Source organism: Archocentrus centrarchus, chromosome 1 (assembly GCF_007364275.1).
Source record: "Archocentrus centrarchus isolate MPI-CPG fArcCen1 chromosome 1, fArcCen1, whole genome shotgun sequence".
Classification (NCBI taxonomy): Eukaryota; Metazoa; Chordata; class Actinopteri; order Cichliformes; family Cichlidae; genus Archocentrus; species Archocentrus centrarchus.
Genome location: NC_044346.1, coordinates 25,960,854 through 25,986,295, shown reverse-complemented (window position 1 = coordinate 25,986,295; position 25,442 = coordinate 25,960,854). Strand labels below are relative to the sequence as shown.

At 41.2% G+C, this 25,442-nt stretch overlaps 3 protein-coding genes across 5 annotated transcripts; 1 reads left to right on the top strand and 2 right to left on the bottom strand.

Annotated features, from left to right (window-relative positions):
• Positions 1–2,686: 2,686 nt before the first annotated feature.
• trappc5 (trafficking protein particle complex subunit 5) lies at positions 2,687–5,041 on the bottom strand. 3 transcript variants are annotated; one of them, XM_030727089.1, is made up of 3 exons: positions 4,978–5,041; positions 4,031–4,317; positions 2,689–3,579 (listed from the first exon to the last, which is right to left on the bottom strand). In XM_030727089.1, exons 2-3 carry the CDS (start codon positions 4,298–4,300, stop codon positions 3,283–3,285), a joined length of 567 nt encoding a protein of 188 aa, XP_030582949.1. In that variant the 5' UTR covers positions 4,301–4,317; positions 4,978–5,041; the 3' UTR covers positions 2,689–3,282. The 3 variants fall into 3 exon arrangements, with proteins under 3 accessions (XP_030582957.1, XP_030582949.1, XP_030582942.1); XM_030727082.1 differs by lacking the exon at positions 4,978–5,041 and adding an exon at positions 4,488–4,557 and having other exon boundaries at positions 2,690–3,579; XM_030727097.1 differs by lacking the exon at positions 4,978–5,041 and having other exon boundaries at positions 2,687–3,579; positions 4,031–4,309.
• Positions 5,042–7,794: 2,753 nt separating this feature from the next.
• LOC115778671 (N-acetylmuramoyl-L-alanine amidase-like) lies at positions 7,795–13,513 on the top strand. The gene is made up of 5 exons (XM_030726882.1): positions 7,795–7,986; positions 8,697–9,557; positions 11,535–11,745; positions 12,263–12,615; positions 13,437–13,513. Exons 1-4 carry the CDS (start codon positions 7,914–7,916, stop codon positions 12,564–12,566), a joined length of 1,449 nt encoding a protein of 482 aa, XP_030582742.1. The 5' UTR covers positions 7,795–7,913; the 3' UTR covers positions 12,567–12,615; positions 13,437–13,513.
• A 4,779-nt stretch (positions 13,514–18,292) lies between these two features.
• On the bottom strand, positions 18,293–24,023 carry LOC115778734 (zinc finger protein Gfi-1b-like). The gene is made up of 6 exons (XM_030727013.1): positions 23,887–24,023; positions 20,334–20,627; positions 19,901–20,127; positions 19,492–19,617; positions 19,209–19,374; positions 18,293–18,715 (listed from the first exon to the last, which is right to left on the bottom strand). The coding sequence occupies exons 2-6, from the start codon at positions 20,584–20,586 to the stop codon at positions 18,537–18,539; spliced, it is 951 nt and encodes a 316-aa protein (XP_030582873.1). The 5' UTR covers positions 20,587–20,627; positions 23,887–24,023; the 3' UTR covers positions 18,293–18,536.
• Between the last annotated feature and the right edge of the window lie 1,419 nt (positions 24,024–25,442).

Genomic DNA, 25,442 nt, shown 5'->3' with positions numbered 1-25,442 from the left:
GTTAGGGCACGTGACCTACGCCACGCGATCACGTGACTCGTGTGCTAGCGATTGCGGAAATTGATTTGTTGTACCCCATGCTTTTTAATACTTTAAGGTTTCCCGAGAAGCGATTCATCCGTCTTATTGTTGCCATTGTCTTGTTAATCTGTTCGAACAAACTTGCAAATGTATCCGGATAAACACGAAGAACCAAGAGCTGCAACATGACCTGCTGTTTGTTATCGAGTCCTTGGGAAGCAGGGGTGCCATATTCATCATAAACTAGCGGGGTTTCGGGCATCCAGCTGTCATAGGGCGAGGGGCAGGGTACACTCTGTACAAGTCGCCACCCTGTCGCAGAGTTTAAAAAAACTCATGTAAATTCTTGAAGAGGTGACAATTTTTAAATGGATTTCAGAGTAGATTGCCTCCCAACTCTATATACAAATAGAATAGAATAGAATACAGTGCCTTTATTGTCATACAGGATGTAGAATGAGATTGGAGGGCTACTCCTGTTCAGTGCCATGCAATAGAAAGTCAAACTTTCTAAAATAAAAATATAATAATCTAAAAATATACAGAAAATAAAATGTATAAAAATATATACAGAAAATAAAATGTATTAAAAATACAGAAAATAAGAGAATGTATGAAAATATATATGCTGTAAAAAATAGAATAAGTGTATACAGATAATAATGATGCTGAGTATTGCACTTGGTGAATGAATATTGCACTAGTGAATGAATACACAATATAGGAGTGATAGATAGAGTGATAGATGAATAATATAATATTGCACAGAGATGTGGGTATTGCACAGTTACAGTGGGTGTGTGTGAGTTCAGGGTGGTGATTGCTCTGGCGAAGAAACTCTTCTTGAGTCTATTTGTTCTGTTTTTGATGCACCTGTAGCGCCTGCCAGAGGGCAGCAGGTCAAACAGTTCAAAGCCAGGGTGTGAGCTGTCCTTGATGATGTTCCTGGCTCTGCTGATGCAGTGGGAGGTGTAGATGTCCATCAGGGAGGGGAGAGGGCAGCCAACAATTCTTTGTGCGGTCTTGACTACCCTCTGAAGCCTCACCCTGTCTGCCTCAGTGCAGCTGCTGTACCATACTGTGATACAGTACATCAGCAGGCTCTCAATGGATGAGCGGTAGAAGGTCAGCAGCAGGTTTGAGTCCAAGTTGTTCTTCCTGATGACCCTCAGGAATGAAGTCGCTGCTGAGCCTTCTTGATAACAGTTGTGATGTTATCTGACCAAGAGAGATCAGCAGAGATGAGGACACCAAGAAACCTGAAGGTGTGGACCCTCTGCACATGCTCGGCATTGATGTAGAGGGGGCTGGGTCAGTCTTGTGTTTCCTGAAGTCGATGATAATCTCTTTGGTTTTCATGGTGTTCAGTGCCAGGTTGTTCTCTGAACACCAGGCTATCAACTTCAGGACCTCCTCTCTGTAGGCTGCCTCATCTCCCCTTGAGATGAGTCCGACCACTGTGGTGTCATCAGCAAATTTGACGATAAGGTTGTTATTGTGGGCCGGACTGCAGTCATGGGTGTAGAGGCAGTACATGAGAGGCTCAGCACACAGTCCTGTGGGGAGCCAGTGCTCAGTGTGCAGGTGGAGGAGAGATGGGGGCCAAGTCTCACAGTCTGGGGCTGGTTGGTTAAGAAGTCCTTTATCCATGAACATGTGAGAGGGGGGAGGCCCAGGGTGTGCAGTTTGGTGGTAAGAATGTCCGGGAGGATTGTGTTGAATGCTGAGCTGTAATCCACAGAGAGCATGCGAGCGTAGCTCTGCTGCTGCTCCAAGTGGCTCAACACAGAGTGGAGAGCTACAGCGATGGCGTCCTCTGTGGATCCATTTGCACGATATGTAAACTGATGAGTGTCGAAAGTGTGTGTGTGTGTGTGTGTGGGGGGGGGGGTCTTTGATGTGCTGGAGAACCAGCCTCTCAAAGCACTTCACAATTACTGTCATGTAATGCTGTATATTTCAGGAAAAAAATAAACACAAAGCCTCTAGATCAGGGAACCTCACATCCAGGCCTCGTGGCCCAGTGTCCTGCAGGTTTTAGATGTGTCCCTGATCCAGCGCACCTGAATCAAATGGCTGAATTACCTCCTCAGTATGCAGTCAAGTTTTCCAGAGTCCTGCTAATGACTTCTATATTTGACTCAGGTGTGTTGAAGCAGAGACACGTCTAAAACCTGCAGGACAGGGGCTCTCAAGGCCTGGATGTGAGGATCCCTGCTCTAGATACTCCGTCTCATCAATTTTGATTATATTATACTGTTATTTATTGATCATTAGGCCTGCTGTTACATGTCAGCTGCATCTGGACCCTTGGTTTTTGTATTAATCAATGAAATTATCATGTAAAGACTACATTTTATATTTACTCAAATACATGTGTTTACCTCTGTCTAATATTAAAATTAATTTGATGATATGAAATATTTAAGTGTGAGATATATACAAAAAATAAAAAATGAGTCAATACTTTTTCAAAGCACTAGCATTACCATAATTTTTGTGACACCTCAAACCAGGAACAGTGTTTTATTATACCTCTCTGAGACTAATGACTCATCACCCCTGCCTGACTACTCAGCTTTTAATTTTCTAGTTTATGGTGAACAACCTATGTATTTATTTTTAAAAGAAACCAAACAAAAAGAAAAAAATTAATTTCCAAACACATTCTTATACATTTTACATTTTATCATAGCAAATTACAGGTATAAATATTATTTAGCAGAAACACATGCTAACCATAAAGCAGTTGCAGGATTAACATGTCACACAAACAAAGCTGCTCCACCTCTTGAATAAGTGGGTGCAGCAGTGTTGCAGTGACCCTGCAATACAAACGTGGACACCTGTGATGACATCAGGCCTGACAATACAGATGCAGCCACATATTTAGCGAATATGAGGAAATGGGACATTTTCTGTCAGCTGCTTGATCTGGAAATTGCTGGTATCAGTCTACATTGTGCAATAAAAACAATCCCCTTCTTTAAGAGCACTAGGGCACTAGGTTTTAAATAAAAGATTCTAGTGTGTTGCTTACATTCTGAATTTGACTTCACAAATTCAGCCTCCACTGAAAAGCTATCAAGTCAATCAATCCAGCATATGCAACATAGCACACCTTCCTTCAGAGCTGAAATAATTAGCAAACGTATTCCTGTTTCTCACATGTAACGAACTCCTTTTTAATCATAAGATCATTTGAGTCCTGAGAAACTAATAATAAACCTCCAACCACATGCACCCCCATAAGCCTCCCTTCTATCTGCCTTCAAGTGCCTTGTCTCTGGCGATCACCGCCTCATCGAACTTAATCATGAGCGTGGTGCCTTTGTGCCAGTGGACAGTGACCTTGGCGGGGAAGCCGCTATGAGTGAGAATGGCCTCGATGATCCCTCCTGTGAAGGCTGCACAGTTCAAGGTGCTGTTCTCTTTGGGAACAGAGATGTAGGTGTTAACGAGGGGCTCCTTCTCGATGATGTAGTAGGTCCTGTCATCGTCGTTGGCCTGTTCAAGCTTGTCTGCTTCCTTACCAAAGAGTGCCCTCCACACAGATACCTGTGAAGTACAAAGGAAATGACAGAGGATGACAAAGGTGAATATTAAATCCAGCACTGAGAGTGAACTAAGCATAAAAATGAATATATTTACATATGAATTCATAAGATTAACTGGGCAAATAAAGAAACTTGATAGCCACTATCATGATACCCCTCATCTCTGACTGGACTGAAAACATTTAACAGTGATGCTCTACATTCACAAGTATCAGTAACACGTAAGTAAAAAGGTATTGTCAGTCCCTGCTGGGGTTTTTAGACATATTCAGCAGCATTTCAATAATAGCTTACCAAAATGTAGCTGGATTTAAACTCTTCATTGTATTATTCCTCTTGCAAAGTTAATATTAATTAGTGAGAAAGGTCCGTGTGAGATCTGAATGAAAACCTGACAGTTCAAATGAATGGCTTTAAAAACACGTCCACACACAGCCGCAGTTAGTGTGTACCTTGATGAACAACAGTATGTTGAGCACTTTGGTCTCCCTCTTGCCGTTTCTCTCCCTTAGGACCAGCACGTCCAGCAGGCTGGCTCCCACTCGCTGCCCCAGCTCCGCCAGGCGAGCTTGCAGCTCGGACACCGAGTACACTCGGCTCTGGCAGTACTGCACCACCTCCGAGAAGAGCAGGGCGAAGGCGCTCACACTCACCTCTGTTTTAGGCCGGCTCAGGGGCCTCTCCAGAATAGCAGACTTGCCTCTAGTGAAGCGAGCCTCCATTGTGAGTTAACGCACACCTGTGAGAGGAAACACAGGGGAAATTATGGCTGTAGCTGCTGCTGACCACAGACTAACTGCTAATGCTAACCAAGTTGCTGCAGGCGCATGAGAAAAATGACAGACATTTACAAAAATGATTCCGTTATTTTAATGAGCAGCTTTCAATAAGACCATAATCAACACTCACCTGATCGCTTACTTCACCTGAGTTATCCTGAGTTTGTTACTTCCTGATATAATCGTCACCGTGTCACGTGATATCGCTGAGCGAGTCACAGCTACGGAGCCTACGAAGTCCCAGGAAGGGATTTTTATTTTAATCTTGCCTGCAAAAATATTTAACTTGCGGAACTAATATATATATATATATATATATATATATATATATATATAGCAGGGAATTTATTGAAAACTGCATTTACACTCAAACATGATTTTTTTCAGCTGATCAAAAGTTAAGACCATAGTCTTTAAAAGCCAAAAGCTGTGTAAAAATTTGGATTCCATGTCATTTTCTGTCAAGTCACAATATAGAAATCCAATCAGAACTTATTTAATTTTGTGACACGGCGGGACAAGTTAGGGAGGGAGGCTGAGGACATTGAGTCTGTCAAGGTTTGGGTGCTGTGGACTTAAAGCAGACGCAAAGTGGTTGGTTCAGTGCAAGGTTTATTTACAGTGAGGACTGAGCACAATCTGGGTGGTGGAGATGAATGGGGCTCCGGGTGTGGTGTGGCAGGCAGGCAGAGAGGTGAACGCTGGAGAGTGAGACTAAGCGGTGGTCTCCCGAAATGCTTCCACACGACGGGGAAATCTGGGCACAAGAAACATAGGTAAGTCGAGGTGGTGATAGCAATGGAAATTCACAACAGGTGGCCGAAACTAACGGTTTCACAGTCAACGATCCAGCGACGAGTGAAAGCCAGCTAAAGTAGAGCAGGAAGACGAGCTGATCAAGAACAGGTGTGGATACCGCTACTCATGGGCCGGCCCATGAGGGAGGAGACTCACCACAGCTCCAGACAGAGACACACCCACCAACATACACATACACACACCAGAGAGAGCAAAAGAGAAAAACACTACAAAAAACAGCCAGGGACCGTGACAGAGTCAGAATGAACAATGTTTCGCACCTCCATTGTTGAGACTGCTGCTCAGAGCTGTGGCTGCAAGGTGGTTGGTGCCTGTCGTGGTGGTAACCCCCGAACCAGATGGTGGTCACCGGAGGTGAAGGGAGCCATCAAGCTGAAGAAAGAGTCCTATCGGGCTTGGTTAGCCTGTGGGACTCTGGAGGCAGCTGACAGGTATCGGCAGGCCAAGCGGAATGCAGCTCGGGCAGTGGCCGAAGCAAAAACTCGGGTGTGGGAGGAGTTCGGTGAGGCTATGGAAAAAGACTTTCGGACGGCATCGAAGGGATTCTGGCAAACCATCAGGCAACTCAGGAGGGGAAAGCGGTGCTTCATTCACATGGTTTATAGTGTGGGTGGGGTGCTGCTGACTTCAACTGAGGCTATAGTCGGACAGTGGAAGGAATACATCAAGGACCTCCTAAATCCCACTGACACGCCTTCTGTAGTGGAAGCAGAGTCTGGGGACAAGGGAGATGACTTGCCCAACACTGGGGGTGACGTCACTGAGGTAGTTAAACAACTCCTTGGTGGCAGGGCCCCTGGGGTGGGCGAGATTCGTCCCGAGTTCCTGCGGTGCACTGGGGTTCCTGTGGGCCATTCAGTCTCTGTACAACTGCAGTGAGAGCTTGGTCCGTATAGCCGGTAATAAGTCGGATTCGTTTCCTGTGGGTGTTGGACTTCGTTAGGGTGCAGTTTCTGTTCATAATTTTTATGGACAGAATTTCTAGGCGTAGCCAGGTGGCGGAAGGCTTCTTCCTTGGTGGCCTCAGTGTCTCATCTCTGCTCTTTGCAGATGATGCGGTCCTGTTGGCTTCATCAGGGGGTGGCCTCTAGCTCGCAGTGAAATGGTTCGCAGCCGAGTATGAAGCAGCTGGCATGAGAATCAGCACCTCTAAGTCTGAGGCCATGGTCCTCAGCTGGAAAAGGGTGGAGTGCCCTCTCCGGCTCAGGGACAAGTTCTTGCCCCAAGTGGAGGAGTTCAAGTATCTCGGGGTCTTGTTCACGAGTGACAGGAGAAGGGAGCGGGAGCGGGAGGTCGACAGACGGATCGGGGCTGCTTCTGCAGTGATGCGGACGCTGCACCAGTCTGTCGCGGTGAAGAGGGAGCTTAGTGTAAAAGCGAAGCTCTTGATTTAAAGGTCAATCTACGTTCCTACCCTCACCTATGGTCACAAGCTTTGGGTAGTGACCGAAAGAATAAGATCGTGAATACAAGTGGCAGAAATTAGTTTCCTTCGAAGGGTGGCTGGCCTCTCCCTTAGAGATAAGGTGAAGAGTGCAGCCATCCGGGAGGGGCTCAGAGTAGAGCCGCTGCTCCTCCACATCGAAAGGAGCCAGTTGAGGTGGCTCGGGCATCTGATTAGGATGCCTCCTGGCCACCTCTTGGGTGAGGTGTTCCGGGCATGTCCCACCAGGAGGAGGCCCCGTGGTAGACCCAGTACATGCTGGGGAGATTATATCTCTCGGCTGGCCCGGGAACGCCTTGGGGTCCCTCCGGATGAGCTGGAGGAGGTGGCTGGGGAGAGGGAAACCTGGGCTTCTCTGCTTAGGCTCTTGCCCTGCGACCCGGCCCCGGATAAGCGGAGGAGAATGGATGGATGAAAAGTATGAGCATGTACAGCACTCAATATTTAGTTGGGGCTGCATTTGTCTGGATTACTGCAGCAATGCGGTGTGGCATGGAGTCGATCAGTCTATGGCACCGCTCAGGTGTTATAAGAGCCCAGGTTGCTCTGATAGTGGCCGTCAGCACTTCTGAATTGTTGGGTCTGCCGTATCGCATCTTCCTTTTCACAATACCCCATAGATTTTCTATGGGGTTAAGGTCAGGCGAGTTTGCTGGCTAATTACACTCACATTCACACCCTGCATCTCGGTCTATGACACTGGGATAGGCTCCAGTCCCCTCGCAACCCTGAACCAGATAAGCAGAAGAGAATGGATGGATAAATGGGGAAAAAAAGGGGAAGTTCCAGTATAGACCCCTGAGTGGTTGTGCACAGGCTATTTTTAAGTACTCTGGGACACAGCCAGAGAAAAAAAGAACTGTTGAAATTGAACGTAGCCAGTGACATCCAAAACTTTACAGAGAAATTTGGAGATATAATGTCAGTACAGCTCGATCAATCTATGTTTGTCTATAAACCTACACTTACATAGCATATGACTATTCATACAATCAATTAAACCAGGTGAGTTTTTGTTTTTCTTTGCCTCCAAGCCCACGTCTATTTGTTTGTTAAATCAATATTTGGAGCCATCTGTACAGATTGTACGATTCCCTGTTGGGACAGAGCACTGGAGTCATGCACGTACACAAATACACCACACAAATACACCTACCCAAGTGAGGGGGTACCGCTGTGTTACTCAGTTGACATTTGTGAAAAATCTGCATGTTGAGGATTATTGTAGATATTCTGTCATATTCACTGTTCATTTGTTTAGCATTCTAAGAAGCACTTACCAGGAGGTGCAGCATGGCTTTCTTTGGACTTAAGTTTTTTGTTCTGGCTTTATTTTACTTCTTTACTGTCTACAGCAGGCCGACAGGTAAGCTCAGTTATTTAAAATATACAAACATTTTGTTATCTTGCATTAAATTCTTCATTACATCATGTGGTGTCTTCTTAACGATAAGGAATGTTTTTTCTATAGACAACCTGATGTGTTTTGACTCACTTGTTTCTTGTTATCTGTAAATCAGGAAGTTTTTTTTTTTTAAGAGCTTTCCCCCTTTTTTGTAAAATATTGGATTATTAACTTATCAAATATCAAATGTTATTTGGAACACAATCAACACGGAAACCAATTAGAAAGGATTTGATCTGTTACCAAAATTTATGTCTTAAAAGAGCGAGGCAAAGCCATAATGAGATTGAACATACTCACCATATACTCACAGACAAAGTACAATGGAGGATCGTAACACATGTTCATTCAGCTGTATGTTTGAACTCCTCCAGTGAGTCTCAGTGTTGGCATAGCTCTTTCCCATCTGTATAAGATTAGCTGTGAAGATGTCATGTATAGAGGACCACAGTTCATAACTTAGCTGATGTGAACCCTTAAGCCTGTCACTTTGGATAGGCACTAATGCCCGTAAGTTGCGTAAGCAGTTACGACATTAGATGGATGTTTTGTTAAACTAACTTATATACTGCTACTGAGCAAGAGCCACAGTTTCACTCTCATTCTGAAGTAAATAAATACTTTATTCACTGACTCATTAATGCGCTTTTCACTGCTTGTATTGTTGACAGGCGTCCACTTGCGTAACATGGAAGGCTTTATTCGAGCGGTGCAGCAAGTTGAACACTCCAACCCTGGTCTGCCCCCCCTGGCTCTGGTCAAGGCCCTGCGGAGGACTGCTGGCCATGATGACATGATGACCATCCATTTCTTGGGTGCTTCCAATGATCTCAGCGATGCTGAGATCCTAGAGACAGCCATTCTCAATGCCTCATCCTTCAGTTTTTTTGACAAGGCCATCCACCACATTGTGACGGATCACGGAGAAGAACGCGGGGTGGTTCTGGCAGAAGATGGAACCACAGTGGCGCTTGCACCCTTATTAATAGGACTTGAATCAGGACTAAAAGCTAAGATGGAGGGGACAGCACCAGCTGGGATCTTCCCTCTCACCCTAGGCAGGACACTGGGCCTGTCGTTTCTCAGTCTCCAGGACTTCCCACCAGCTCATCGTCTGGGGCCTAACGGGTGCTGGGACAGCGTGGAGCACCCCAGGATTTTCAAGCTGTCTCAGCCTGCCACTCTAGCCACAGATGCCATGATCAATGGTGGCATGGATGGCCTTATCCTGGGCATGGATCTCAGCAATTTAAGTGCATCTGAACAGCCACGGGCCCTCAGTGAGACTTTAAGAGGGTACTACAGTTTTAATCTGAGTGAGGTACAGGGCATGGATTCTGTGACCAGTCACATTAGTCCAAGGAGAAGGGAACTCTCTAGATCCATTCTAGAGTCTTTTGATCTTCACAGCCAGGTGATGGAGACACTAGCCTTGGTCTGGAAGCTGGAGAAGACAGAATGGATTTCTATGGACGCTGGAGTGGGGAAGGCGGTGAAGGATGGATTGGAGACATTTGTGAAGAAGTACTGCGGTGAGCTACAAAATGACTGAAGACATTTAATCATACGTTTGTGCAACATTCTACTGAACCTGGATGTTTTCATCAAATTTGCAGTTTAAAATAATCAGAAAGAATCAGATTTTTTTTTTCATGTTTGTTTATAAGACACAGTACACAAACCTTTTTGATCCAAAGAGCGTAAGGTCACATTAGGTTAAAAAGCAATGTCAGCATGAACTGATTCACTTTAATATTAAATTAAGCAGAAAAAAGTCACCCAAAGCTGCTTTCCAAATCTGCTACGATCAGCATCTTTTAAAAAGATAATTAATAGTGTCACTGTAATTAAAATAAACCTCCAAAATACTTAACTATACTTAACTAACTGAACTATCTTTAACTCCAGTGAACATTTCTGTGTATTTTGGCCGTTTGCCAGCAGCAGCAACCTTGCTTTGAAATGAAAGCCAACACCAAAATACATTAAAGTGTACAAAATGGAAGTAATTTGACAGTTAGGCAGATATGAGGCCTCACAGAGGAAGATGTATATTTGGAGTGTAGTGACAGAATTTCTTTGATATTACCTTTTAGTTTTCCGTCATCCTGATCCTGTGAGCCAACAATACTGTATGCCAGGGGGTATCAAACTCATACAGTTTAAAGACAGACATATGGACGGACGGATGGATGGACGGACAGACAGACAGACAGGCAACTTTATTGATCCCACAAGGAAAAATTGACTTGTTGAGCAGCAGGGTATTTCAAGCAATTTAAAGAAAGTAGAGATGATGCTAAAAACTGTATGGAATGGCAATATAAATAAGAAAGAATAAATAAATAAATGAGGAATAAATTACAGTGTGTGCATGTCTGGGATTCTGTGGGTATACAGAATTATACAGTCTTATTGCACAGGGCACAAATGATTTCCTGCATCTTTCCTTTGAGTAGTGGTTGTAGGTATCTATTGCTGAACTTACTTGTTGTCTACTGTGTTGTGTAGAGGCTGGGAGGCATTACTCATGATGGCTTTCAGTTTTGTCAGCATTCTGTCCTCAGCCACCACCTCCAGAGTGGCAAGCTTTGTGCCAACAGCAGACTCAACCTTCCTGATGAGTTTGATTAGTCTGTTTGCATCCTTTCCCTTAGTGCCTTCACCCCAGTGCACCACAGCAAAGCACAATTTAATTCTGGAAAGGTTAACATTTAATGGGCATTACAGTCCATTTAAAAAACAATCTGAAACAAATATGTTTCAGTTTTTCCACATACAGTTAGTCAACTGTTATTACAAAGAAATTCTTCCATCCTTGGCTTGGCTACTTTTCTTTGGTGTTGTATGGTAGGTCATGGGAAATGTCTTTTCTGTAAATGTGCAAATGATTCAGACCTTTGGCTCAGACAAAATTAACTGTGTGGACATTTTAATGACACCATCCATTCTTACGGACTTACTGCACAATGATTCCTGGTGCAAAGCACATTAAAGTCTGTCATTGTGCCATCCTCCTTCTGTACAATTTTCACTTTGAAAACCATCCAGCGGGCCATATTTGTCAGAAGAGTTCTGGCAGGCATCTGCTGTATTCATTAGCTATGAACCGCAATCAGTTTTAAAGCATCACTCCCACTGCTTCACCCTGTGTCCCATGCTTTAAAGGGCCTGGCTCCATCTCCAAAAAAATTGGCATCAGCCCCCTTTTAAGATATTTGTCTGAGTTTAGTTTAGCCTCAGTGCAAACCAATGGACACCGCTGCTAGCAAATAGCACCCAACCCTGCAAGTTTAGCATCAAAGTACAGAGTGAGCAGATAAAGACCATAAAGATGTCTCCCAGGAGTGAGTGGACACAAAAACAGATCTAAGAAAGTGAAAGATGTTGGCTGCACTAAGTGGGACTTACACGGTTGGAAAAATAAACTTTTTACTGTTTAAGTAATATGCTCAAGTCTGAAGTGGTATTACTTTTCTAACTCTCATACTGTCTCCTCCTACCCACAGACTGCCCTCAAATCATCCCTCGCTGTCAGTGGGGGGCAAAGCCCCACCAGGGAACAACTATTCCACTGTCTCTTCCTCTCCAATATCTGTACATTCACCACACCTATGAGCCATCATCACCCTGTTTATCCTTCCCAAGCTGTTCTCGTGACATGAGGGCCATGCAGCGTTTCCACCAGGAGGACCGTGGTTGGAGTGACATCGGATACAGGTAAGCAAACTTAGTTTGGCACAGGAATAGTACTATTACACGTTGCTGCTGAGCATTTGTTAGATGAACAGATGTATACCACTCTCTTGTCATTGACTTAAATATGGAGCTACTATACACAGAAGCTGTTAACCTTTCAGAGCCTTTTGTCTTTCCTGTAAAAGTGACAAATTGTGGCCATGTTGTATCAAAAAAAAATTCTCTAATAGTACAAATTTTAGTTTTTATATGTTTATTTTAGTAAGTTTTACAGGTGCTGGAAGTGGTAACACATAAATATGGGAGTTGTGATTGTTGAAAAACCCCTGAAAATTCCCAAATTGCCAAAAATATTCCTTTTAGTAGAGAAATTTTTTCATTTATGTTATTAGTAGAAGTATTTTTAGGAATGTTATTGTATGCTGTTAAAGCATTGTGTTGTAATGCATCAGAATAAATTCCATTATCTCACACTATTTATGTAGAGACCGTCCACCTCATTCAGTGATCATGCGCTCTCATATTTTTGTGCCCTCAGCTTTGTGGTCGGGTCTGACGGCTACGTTTATGAGGGTAGAGGTTGGCACCACCTCGGCACACACACCAGGGGACACAATGACGTCGGGTATGGTGTGTCAATCATTGGTAACTACACTACCACCCTGCCCTCTCGCTATGCCATGGACCTGCTACGTCATCGTCTAGTCCAATGTGCTGTACATGGAGGAGGACTGGCTACCAATTTCACCATCCACGGCCACAGACAGGTGGTGAACTACACCGCCTGCCCTGGAGATGCCTTCTTTTCAGAAATAAGAACCTGGGAGCATTTCAGGGAATGACAGGACATCGGCTGCCAGTCTGGGATTCTGTCATTAAAGGTTGCTCAGGGTATGAATGATATTTATTTTGAACTGATTTTGGAAATGACTCTCAGATAATCCCTTAGAGTCTGGTTCAATGTATCATTTTAATGTGGAGGACACATTTAAAATCCACATGATTCAGTGCAGAAAGAATTCAGTTCTGTGATATTACCCAGACAGAAGCAATGGACAGTTTGACATTGAAACTTTGAATTTATTCACATTTTAGTTTTCATAAAGTACCTTTAAACTTGGTTAAGTTTTGATCCAGTGTACAAAGTAGTGTGCTATATTTATTTACCAGCTATGGCCAGTAGATGTCCTGCTCTACCTACTAGCAGGCTTTGATGGCAGGCATCAACAGGCAAAAATATTTAAAACTGATGGCTTACATATGTTTTAAGGCAGATCTTCACAAATGGTGTATTTAAAATTATGGTAAACACTATCAAAACAAGTTTTCTGTAGGCGATGCTTTAGAAATGATTACACTATGCAACACAATAGTTGTCCCTTTGTATTAAGTGTTATTATTCTGATTACTGGTAGAGAAAAGGTAGAGAAAATATACATTACTCTTTACAAACTTCACTTTTATGACCAGGACAATGATATTTGTAAATGTAGTTACAATTTAAATTGCCGGGCACAAAAGCAACATTTCAGGAAAATAATATATAATTTCTCTACCTCTGAGGCATGAGCAGTCAGAACAAACACACAAAAAAAAGCCTTTGTTTCACAGCATTATCAATAAATCTATGATCAAGTTATTGTTAATTGTCTGAGAATAAAACAAAAATAAGTCTTTACAATAACATTTTCTGTTCTGTTTTGATTTTACAGGAAGCCAATTTGCCAAAGAGATCAGAATAAAGAGACAGTCTAACAGTATCTGATGTGACTGCTTCTTAAAAATGTCATTTTCCGTTTTTGTTCTTCTCCAGCAAACACTCATGGGTCTCTTCTTTTTTTCTTTTTGATTCAGAGTGATTACTTTAAAAAAACAAACAAAAAGCAAGGTTACTAAGAAAACTATGATCTTTATATGATTTCCATTCTACATGTTTCACCATAAGCAGTCATGGACTTCAGGCAAGGTGTCAGCAGTAGATTCATTGCATTTATCCAAACTACATTAATAGCTGTCTTGCTTTGAGCGCAAAATAAAAAATAATACATATAAAACTCAATGCAGCTTAAATTTACCAGGTGGCTCATTTTTTCTGGGACCATCAACAGAACCCAGTGTTTTCTGATACTTTTGGACTTGAAACTGACCCATTTTTCTTACAGGCTGACAATAAATAACCTGACCTGTGCTGCTACACTCAACAGATTGTTTACTTTGTAGAGTCCATCATACTGTGGGAAGAAATAATGGAATTAACTCTTTGGCCAAACAGCCATCAGTGCAGATACTGAGACAGTGAACTGAAAGAAAGATCAGTAACATTTATAAGCTGGTGGATCTGGATGAAAGCAAGGAGTTTATCAAAGAGTATCAGCAATTCTGAAACACATCAGCTCTGTTTAAACACGTGTCTGTTTCATATCTACCCCGGAAGTCTCTCATGCAGGATGTTAGCGACAGCAGCACCATCTACAGGTTTTAGCCAATTAGGGCCTCTGAAAGAACACTAATCCAGACCGTAATATCACAAAATATGCACAGTATAAATGAATACCTAAATTAAATGTTTCTGGATTTCTTTGTTCACTTAACTGTTTTGTTGATAAGAATACTGGCCTTTCTTGTGCTAATTTTACATTCATCCCATTTTATTCAGCCATCGTCATCATCAGGAAGGAGTTTTATTGTAACTTCCTCGCAGAGGGCTCTTCTGAGTTTTCTCCACTTCATTCTTATCTGTATTTATATCCAAAGTAGGGATGGCAGGAACACATGAAGACTACCCCAACAATGGTGTTACCAAAGCTCATTATGTTTTGTCAATAATTAACAGCTGTGCAACAGTAATAATAGGTTTTTAATTGCACTGCTGTTAAGGTAGCAGCTGGGCTGTGATCCTTTATTTGAAAGAGATGCTGCACCATTACTGTTAGAGCGAGAGCTGTAATTAAATCCTTTAGTTCCACCAGTTGGTGTAAAAGTCGTGTTTCTTCAGGGTTAAATCTGTGCGCTGTGGAGGGGGAAAAGAAAAAAATCAAAGTTGTTCCACACATAAATTTTGGACTTCTGTCCTCACATGGACAAACATCTGTTTCTGTTTGGGGGCTGGTAGTTTCTAAATATGTAAGAGCTTAAAAACTTAAACACAAACTTTCTTCACTGAGCTCCAAACAAACCATCCATCCATCCATCTTCTTCCGCTTATCTGGGGCTGGGTCGTGGGGGGAGCAGCCTAAGCAGAGAAGCCCAGACTTCCCTCTCTCCAGTCACCTCCACCAGGGACCCCAAGGCGTTCCCAGGCCAGCTGAGAGATATAATCTCTCCAGCGTGTCCTGGGTCTGCCCCAGGGCCTCCTAGGACATGCCTGGAAGACCTCACCCAAGAGGCGCAGAGAAGGCATCCTAGTTAGATGCCCAAGCCACCTCAACTGGCTCCTTTTGATGTGGAGGAGCAGCAGCTCTACTCTGACCCCCTCACAAATGGGTGCACTCCTCACCATCTCTTCAACCTCCTGAGACCCTGTGTCCACATATGGGGACATTACATTTTGGCTTTTCTGCATCTTATACTTCATTGTGCTCAATACTGTTTTATACTTTGTTAAGTCATGTTGTATTTGTTGTGTTATGCTATAAAATGATCCCAGTGTCCACATCTAAGGATGTCTTTTTTTTCTCAAAAAAGTATGTAACAACCATGTAACAAAATACAACTTCCTGTTCAAAGAGGAAGCTTAGTTTATTTACATATCAGGTCCATATAATCACAAATATCTAGGAGAAATTGTAAATGCATCGCAAACAGGAGCTCGGGTCCCAGGAGGGTAAGGGAGAGGCCAGCCACCCTTTGGAGGAAGCTCATTTCTGCCGCTTGTATTCGCGAAATGGATGGATGGATGGATGGATAGATAGATGGATGGATGTTGTTACCCATCTGTTTCTACTCCTCTGGTTAATCCTCAGTCTGTTCCTGTGCATATGGAGCCATATATTTCAGTTGAACCTGTTTTTGTTCCCTGCTTTCCTCCCCAGTGTTTCTAATTTCCAGCCTTAAATAAATAAATAACAAATATCACCTTCTGTTTTTGAAGTCTGCTTCTCTGTGTCTTACATTTGGATCGTCATCTCCGCTGCACTCCAAAATATGACACACGGTGCATTTTAGAGCAGTCTAAAGCCTGAACCTTCAACTCACAGCGATTATTTGCTGACCTCATTATTTTAAACTGTGGCCATGCTTAATAAGACCACCCACCACTGTAACAGTACATGCAAGAGAAAATAAAGAGAATAGTCTTGTTTAAAGATTAATCCAATGACAGTGAATCATAAAGACATGTGAAAACATCACCTAAGTACAATTAATTTATTTCAACATAAATGAGCGAGCAGACATTATGGCAATGATGAAAACTAACAAACCTGTTGTTCAGAAGTTATTTCATCACCTGTGGCTATGATTATATATTCCTCCTGACATTCACTGTATGGTCAAGACAGTTCCTTTTAGATTTTGGAAAAGCACTAAAATTACACACAAAAATCTGAACTATGAAAGAAGGATGCAATTAGAAAAGTATTTTTCACAATTCTGTCTTCCTGAAAATAAAAACACCCAAACTACTCTCCACTGTGTGTGTGTGTGTGTGTGTGTGTCTGTGTGTGTATGTGTCATATCTGCATCTGGAGGTTCAACCCAGCTCTGCAATGCTCTCTTTTGGCTGCAGGATTAACATGAACAGCTAAAATGGGTGTTTTTAATTAACTGGAAATTCCAGAAGATTCTAAAAATGAAATAAAATATACAAATCTGCCACGTTCACAAACACATCCTGAACCACCATGAAAATATTGCTAATGTCTGTGCAGGTTCTCAGTCATCCAGGTCACAGTAGTCTCAGGAGTTTCAAGCTCCAGAGATTAATATTGTTAATGCTGTTTTTTTGGTTCAGAGGTGTGCAAATATTAGTTGTGAAACCTTAAATACAGGTGACAGGAGTTCAACCACTGTTTAAGAAACAATGTGAAAGTTCACAGGGTTGTTTCCCATCACTTCCTATTTTTTTTACATCCATATCTTATCACTAATTTAACATGTGAGGGTGTTTCACTGCACTGCACGACCAGTGAGAGGGCTGTTGAGACTGTATTTACCAATTTCAACCTTTTAAACTACACTGATGTAAATGTCTTTGCAACCTATGCAAAGCTTACAAATGAGTAAAGGACTAGAAAGACAAAGACACATTTTTTGTAGTTTTGCCTCTGTACACCACCACTGTGGAGTTCAGATCAAACAATCAATATGTGACTGAAATGCAGACTTTTCGCTAAGAATTGAGTAAAAACGACTTCAAAATTCATGACAGTAAACTTAAGAACATGTTAGCTGACCTTTTTGTTTTCAACCTCAATAAAAACAAAACAGAATTCATTAAAACAACAACTCGGATGTGTGTGTGTGTGTGTGGTGTGTTTTAAATATGAAAAAATCTTGCTGAACACATCTGAGTTAATAAAGTTCAGGCATTTATGATAAAAAAAATTATTAAATTTACCATTTGATCAGATGCCATGTGCAGAGTTACTGAGTTTACTTCCTGAAACAGGCTGAACTGGCCTCAGTCGCGCAAATACAAAATAGGAAAAACTTGAAAACTGGGCTTCACTGAAAAGAAATACTGCATGTAACCTTTAAATTATGCAATACCACTGTAGGAGGGGGTGAGTGCAACTAACCTCTTTATTTTACATGTGCTATACTTAAGGATGATAAATCATATTACACGTGATCCATTATGACAAAATAAAGATTTTACTTTTATTTTGTGTTATAATTTGAATTTTAATATCTCCAATTTGAGTGCTAGCTTTAGCTGAGAGAAGTTAAAGCTCCAACCACACTCGTATTATTGAACATTACTGGCTGACAGACAAACTGAGAGCAGTAAAATATTCTCTATACTAACCTGGAGTTATTAACCAGCAGGTGCCTCAGCCTTGGTGTTCTGTGAATATGCTGCTGGCCACACAAACACTGAAAACCACATCACACATCCACAAGAATCAAAATCTAAACACTGAAATAATAATCACAATACTGCTAAATTAACCCTGAGACATCCAGTGTGTCCCATGCCTATTTCACAGAGTCAGCTGGGACAGATCTTGACCCCTTGGTGACCCTGAGCTAAGATAAGCACAGCTGAGACGATGGATGGAAGTAAACATTAACAGTCCTGTGATTCTTCCTGTTAGTAAATTAAACAAGTATGCACAACTATATTCCTCAGAATGTAGGCAAAAATCATAGATAACTCAATATAAGTGAGTACACTTCAAAAATGAGCATAAATTAAATTAAATGCATTAACTGAAATGAAGCAGGGATGTATTTTGCATGTACAGTTTATGTTTTTGTTGGCTCGACTGGGATACTAATACAATTGAAAACTTGGTTGTAATAACTGTATTATTTATAATTAAAGTATTGTAGTAACTGCTACCTGTATTTGTTTTCCTTAACATAAATAAAGACATTTATACAACATGTTGTATTCACTACAAAATTCACTACAATGCTGAGACTCAAAATGCCCTCCCAGAGGAACCCCACCCAGACCCCTAACATCGTATCTCACCCCAGTATGCTTAACCTGAACTCATGTCCAGGGTACATAATGTAACTGTTACACTATACACAGCTTTGCATGAACTATTAAACCCGGTCTTGAGAACAGCACAGTCTGTAGATTTATGTCCCACTTCCTGTTTCTCCTGGTTGAGAAGGTTGAAGTCGTGACTGAGCCAGAATCAGCGGTAGGTGCAGTGGTGGTCCTGGTGCTGCCGCAGGTCCATTTTGTGCTGGAAGCTGTAAAGGCACCGAGGGCAGCGGTAGGGCCTGTCGTCCCTGTGTTTACGGCTGTGGGTGATGAGGTTGGAGCTCTGGCTGAATGCTTTGCCACATATCTTACACACGTGGGGCTTCTCCCCTAGCAGATAAACAGAGCCAGTCGCACCTTGTTATTGCTTGGTTTAAAAATTTAGAAAAGAAACAACAAAACATAGAAACAAACACAAGGAAAACTGCTGACAGGCTGAAACCAGTGGATGTTTGGATGTTTGAAGGGAATCTATTCCTTATTTTCATTTTTTCATATTGAGACTTATACAAAGGTGGATGTTCCTATTAAACATGGTTTTATCACATTATGTGTTGAACAACTGCACCGTGTTGGGAAATAGTTACTTTTTACACTTTGAGTTTCAGACCAATTTTAAGAAGCAAGATTTCATTTTAAGGAAAACTGACTGACACTGGGCCACGAGGCCTGGATTTGAGAATCACTGATTTTAGCAGTAAAGATCAGAAAATAAAACAGAAAAATGGATTTCACATTATTTATTTACTTTTTTTTTTTTTTAAAGGATCAGTATTCCTAGGAGCAGTTCCTGTTTAATAAATTCATTTTTGCACAAACTCACCTGTGTGTATGAAGGTGTGTTTCTTCATGTCAGACTTCTGGTGGAAGCGTTTGCCACAGTACTGGCAGGGATAGGGCCGGGTGTCTGAATGAATGAGCAGATGAGTGGAGAGGGTGGAGGAGCGCTTGAACACTTTTCCACAGACCGTACAGCTGAACGTCCTTTCCTGAAACAACAGGCAATCATGGATTTGACAGAGCTTTATCCCGATAAATTATTGATTTTAAGAGCAGAGTCCAAAGATATAGCAGAATAATTTAATAAAAGGTAACGTGATGCTGACCTTGCCCCTGCCGGACGCCTGCTCATTACCAGCCCTGCTGGACTTGATGTGTGCCGCTGACACGCGAGCTCTGCTTCCGTGACTCTTGCAAATGTGACTTTTCAGACTTGACAGACATGAAAATATCTGCAAAGACAAGTTGGATACTTTTAATATGTTACTGAAGAATTTAAAAAAAAAAAAATCTTTTTTTATATATTTTATTTGTTATAATATAAACGAATACACTACAATTATGAAAAATATATATTTTTTGGCTTTGTCTTAAGTGAAAACCTTTTTTATTTTTTATTTTTTTAAATCTTACCCCCGGGCTAATAGCCAGAACATAATAATAAAAAAAATTAAACCAGTAATACCTTTCTAAAAAATAAAGTAGAACTAAATTGAAAATAAAAAGTAACCTAACCTTGCAACAGAGTGGGCACTCCTGTCTCGGAGCGCTGCTCCTGGTCTCTCTCAGGATCGGATGGTGCTCAGTCAGCTCTCCCAGCCCCGATGACAGTTTGTCTGGATATCCGGAGCTCACCTGAAGACTCGACAGTACTTCTGCCGTGGGAGGCGGAGAAACGACTTGGTTCACTTGGCTAAAAATATTTGCGTTGACAGGACTGCAGGGCTCAGCAGAACTGTGGTCTGAGAAGAAGGGCAGGTGGGTTTTGAAAAATATGAAATGAATACAGATGTTTTACTGTTTTTTTTTCTTTTTTCTTAATTCTTGTTCTTTCTTTGGACCAGTCATTGCGGCTGAGGGTCATATTTAGAAGTGTTTTGTGTTTCTTTCTGAGTCAGTAAAGTTTAGTCAGAGGAAGGCGAAACAAACAAAAATCTTTGTCACCCACCGTATGACTGAGGACTGAATGGGTGAAGGCTGCCGTTTTCATTAGAGAAGCTGTAGTCCTGCTGTAATAATAGAGTGGTGACCGCATTATCGCCAGTTGTCTTTGCTGTGGTGTACTCCAGGGATGTATCCCAGGCTTCCGTCCTTTTTTCCAGTTCACTGAACATTACCGCAGTGGCTCGAGGACTGGAGCTTCTTGCTACGGGCCGAAGGTGGTGAAGCCCACCTCGCTTCACCAAGAAAGAACGAGGCATCACTCCGCGGTAGAAAGACCCGTTCTAATCCTGTTTTATACCTAAAGAATGAAAATAAAGTTCATTCAAATGTAGGGTTATATGTCATCAGTACTATTTTACATTAAACACATGGAACAATGTGAATGACCAACAGGTTACACAGGGTGTTTATACTACCCAAAAGAGGGCAGCAGAACTGTACTTTCTATATTTCCTGCTTGAATGTGTAAACTACTGCACCGATATACTGTTAAACAGACATGGACTAAAAAAACCCAAACTTTTATTTGTTGATGCATGTAATTATTACACATAGGCAACAAATGATCACTTTTGTCTTGTCTTTGGGTTTAAACTGTTTTCCTAGTTTTGTACACATAAAAACTAAAATGTTGCTTTATATATTTATAGCATATTACATATTATAAAAATATTAGATGCATCATTTTCCTATAGGCCTATATTTCCAGTTACTAGTGGTTTTCATTTGGGTTTTAACCTTTTTTCAAGCTGTTTTCTCTTCTCGTCTTGCCTATGAAAATGGTAAAAATGTTCAATTAAAAGAAAAAAATAAATAAATTGTGTATTGATGTATTTTGGGGCAAAAAAAAATCATTCTAAAATCCACAAAAGCAAAAATTTAACAGGAATAGTGGACTTTTTAAAAAAATTGTTTTACAATAAAAAGAGTTAGAAAATAACACTTGCTTGTCAAAAACAAGCGTCATGTTACATAGTGTTATTGATAAGGTCACTTCTTATCCTTTTTGGGGGCTTTTTTGTAAACGCAAGTAATTTCGAATATTAAACTTATATTAAATGCCTAGTTTGGAAGCAATACTTACATGACATGTACAGAGTCACGATATCAGGCAAAAGTTGTGACACACCCGAGGGCATGGATGTATCTCTTTATCTGAGACAAGGTTAATTAAAAAACTATGAGGCACAAATGCGCTCTTCAACTGTTGTATACAATGAACGTGAAGCCAGCGTGCTGAGTTCTTTATAAATGTAAATTGCTTAAAATTTGCTCAGAACAAGTAAAATTCATAATGGAACATCAGTTATGATGTTCTCTGATGTTTCTCACTTCCAAACATCAGAGATGTTTGGAAGTGAGAAAATTTAAAGCGAAGTCACCCCGATGGCTCTTCTGCGTATCTTTAAAGCTGCATTTATTCTCTTGCTTTCCTCTCACCGGCCTGCCGCCGACTTATTACAAACAGTTATTAAGTAGAAACATGAGGCCAGGATCAAAGTATACATATTTGGGAGAAAGCACAATTCCCTGCTTCAGTTCGGCAAAGAAAGCTCAGCTAACTGTCGGCCACTGAAAAACTCCAAATGTGGTTTCTGACACAAACAGTCTCACCAGAGCTGTGACAATATAGCTCAATAGCAACACACACCATGACTCAGCACTGACATTTCACAAAATAGTGCGTGCTTTGCAGAAACTCGGCAAATTCTGCAGCATCAGACTGAAGGGTTTGATGAGCCTGAAAATATCATGAGCTATGAGCTCACCTGATCTCAAAACAGCCGAACTGCTCTGAGTTTGTCCTGGCATCCGAGACCGCACTCCCAACCACCACCATCAAAACACCAAAGTATAAATATGAAATATGTGTTAAATAATGGACAGAAGGATGTTCGATCCCTCTAGCAGAGTGTAAGAGAGTTAGAGAATAAATGCCAGGGTGCATTGAAGACACTTTGCTCTGGTTTTTCGTTGAATTTGTCACCTGTCTGCAACGCCAGGAGCTGCTGTGAAGCTGAACTCTTAAAATAAAAGAAGCTTTTCAAATATTGTAGCCGACACTACCTGTTTAAGGTCGTCTGCAGTGGTGAAAAATGTATTCAAATCTTTTACTTGGGTAAAAGTACCAGTAGAACAATATAAAAAAGTAAAATAGAGATATTTTTAATCAGCAAAATGTGCTTAAAAATATCTTGGAGCCATTTTTTCTGTAGAACGACTGATGGCTTATATTGAATCAAAGTGTTGTTGATAGCTTTATGAATGTTATTGTATTGTAACCAATAACAGCATATTATGCATTTAGGTAGTTTCCTAAAATGGTTTCCAATCTGGGGCAGGGGGCCCCTCTAACTGTTGCATGATAAATCTGTGGACACGATTATATGGGACAGGAAAGAACAAAAATAATCTTCTGACACAAGTTTGTATTAATAGTTTGGGCTTTTGGGTGTATATTTTCTGTGTGAAATATGGAATAAATTACTATCTTTGTCCCTCGAATAGTTACTCAGAAACACGACAAACTGAAAACTTCCACAGCACTTTGTATTTTATATGTATGCCATGTTTCTTCAAACATATAATGTTAATCTTAAAAAAAAAACAAAAAACCCTGCAGCTTTCAGACCAGTGCAGTGCGGTAGTAAATGAGTTCCGTCTGAACTTTAGTATAAAAGTAAACTAGCTTTAACTGCAAATACTCAAGTGGCGTTCAGGCAGCGGAAATCTGAACAGTTTTACAGGCAAAGCAAACTGATTTCTAATTTTGGAAATCAGGTAACATCAGGTCCACATCGCTGACCTGCTGATGATTTGTTTCACTCGGATTTATGATTAAAGGAGAATAATTTACCCTTGATGCAATTTCAACTCAGCTCATGAGGTTGTAGAGGAGCCCTGATGTTGACATGTATGCACATTGGCTTACAAGTTTAGTTATTCATCTCATATTTTTTATTAGATGAGAGATTAACATAAATCCTCCTACACACTGCAGTAAAATAACTGTTGTGCACTTTTAGACAACTAAATGACACATTTAGACTGGCAGTTTTACCATCAAATAGAGCATTTTCTTTTGTAAAACATGCAGTCTAACAACAGTCTAACAAAATTTGGATCTGAAATATATGTCGACATGCTGCAGGCACTCTCAGTATGAATGGACAGCCAGATGAAGGAAGAACGCAAGAGTGGTTTATTTCGCTATCTTTGTTTTCTCTGCAAAATCTGGCCTGACAGATGCAAAACGCTTTGCGTCCCATCAACTTAACTCTGCTCTAATCAAGATGCTTTCTCTCAAGGATGATAAAATAACACAAAGGCATTTATAGATTAGATTGTTTTCCATTTTTGAGATTACAGTGTTATAAAACCCCCCCCAAAAAACCCCCAAAACATGGAAGTAATTCTTAAACTAAGTGATCATCTGAATCAGGTGACTCCTGCCATAATCCAGCTTGTTTCTTTTCTGTATTTTTATCTAACTTTATCTAAATGGGAATGAGAGAAAAAAACAGTGTACAAAACGAAATAAATGTGAAAATACTCACCGGAGTTCACCTCCCAGCACTGCTTCTTAGCATCACACACACTTGGCACTAAGCTATTAACTGAGATAGGTGCCTTTACCTCAAGTTAAAACAAACACGTGAGATCAGTCTGTGTCGAGGTGGACTGTGAGAGGCTGAAGGTGGCTCTAATGCGAGTACAAGAAGACGAGGAAGTGTTTCAGCTCTGACACCTCTGAGACTCCAACCACACTGCTTCCTCAGACACAAACCTAAACACTGCATGCTCGCAGCAGCGGCAGCAGCAGCAGCCGCTGCAGCAGCACAAAATCTGTCCAGTTTTACTTAAAAAAAAAAAAAATGTTGCACAAACACCAACACAAATCGAGGGAAGACAGACGGATGGCGTTCAGAGAGGAAGTGGATGGACAACTGTGCTGAAAGTTCTTAGGAAAGTGTTGACACACCATGTTGACACAGTTTTGTTACCAAATAGACCATTAAGATGAAATTTATAAAGAAGCTGACTGATGTAACAGCAGATTCCCTTTTTTTTTTCTTTTTTCATTTTTAAATAGAAATAAATGTAAATATTAATGAGGAAGAAACACAGCAAGATGGTAGAAATAAATTTCTGTGGAATATTCTGGGAAATAGTTTTTTTAAACTAATGAACCTTTAATGCCTACACTTCACTAAAATTAACTCTGGAGGTTCTCTCCTGCTGTGGTGGTTAGCACTGCTGTCTCACAGTGCAAGAAGCTCCTGGGTTCGAATCTAATGATTGGCTGGGGCCAACCAGTAGTTGCCATGTTCTTCTTGTGCCTGTGCGGGTACTTTGGTTTCCTCCCACAGTGGCTGTTTGTGTGAATGTCCAGGGTGTACCCCACCTCTCAGCCCATCACAGCTGGAATGGGCCATTGACCCCCCTGTGACCTAGATAAATGCATGGGTGCTCTACATATTTAGCTGTCAACAGATCATGTAAAAGGCAACCAAAAATTATTAAACACACATCAGCGGCTGATGCGTTTCCTTCGGATATTAGAAACTTATCAATTCCTGTAAGTACTTTGGGTAAAATCTACATGTTTTTTCTAGAAATCCCTCAAATCTCAATCCACATATTACTCAAATGCTGAGTTTACAACCAAACCTTGTTCCCCTGAACTGGGCTGCACCACCTCTTTGTAATCCCATTACTGCATTTGCGTGTGAAGTTTATTCTTAGGTCTTACTAACAGCTAACTAGTGAGTCATAATTAATGGCTACCAAATAACTCATACTGAACTCATATGCCAACATGAGTTGATACATAATGGCTCGACCTCAACCTTAGTCCATATGTGAAACTGTTAATGTTTATATCTATGTTATTATGAAGATACATCAAGCTTTTATTGTATTTTGGCACAAACACACCAAGAAGTTTCAGAATTAGTAATACTGATGCAGGGTAGAATGAGTCAGAAATATTCTGCTGTTGAGTCTGTCTTTAGCATGATATTAAAATTTCCTGTTTGCGTTCCGTAATACGACATCACTCTTAAACTGCATTTTTCTGAACTTCCACATGTTCGCTTAAACACTCATCATG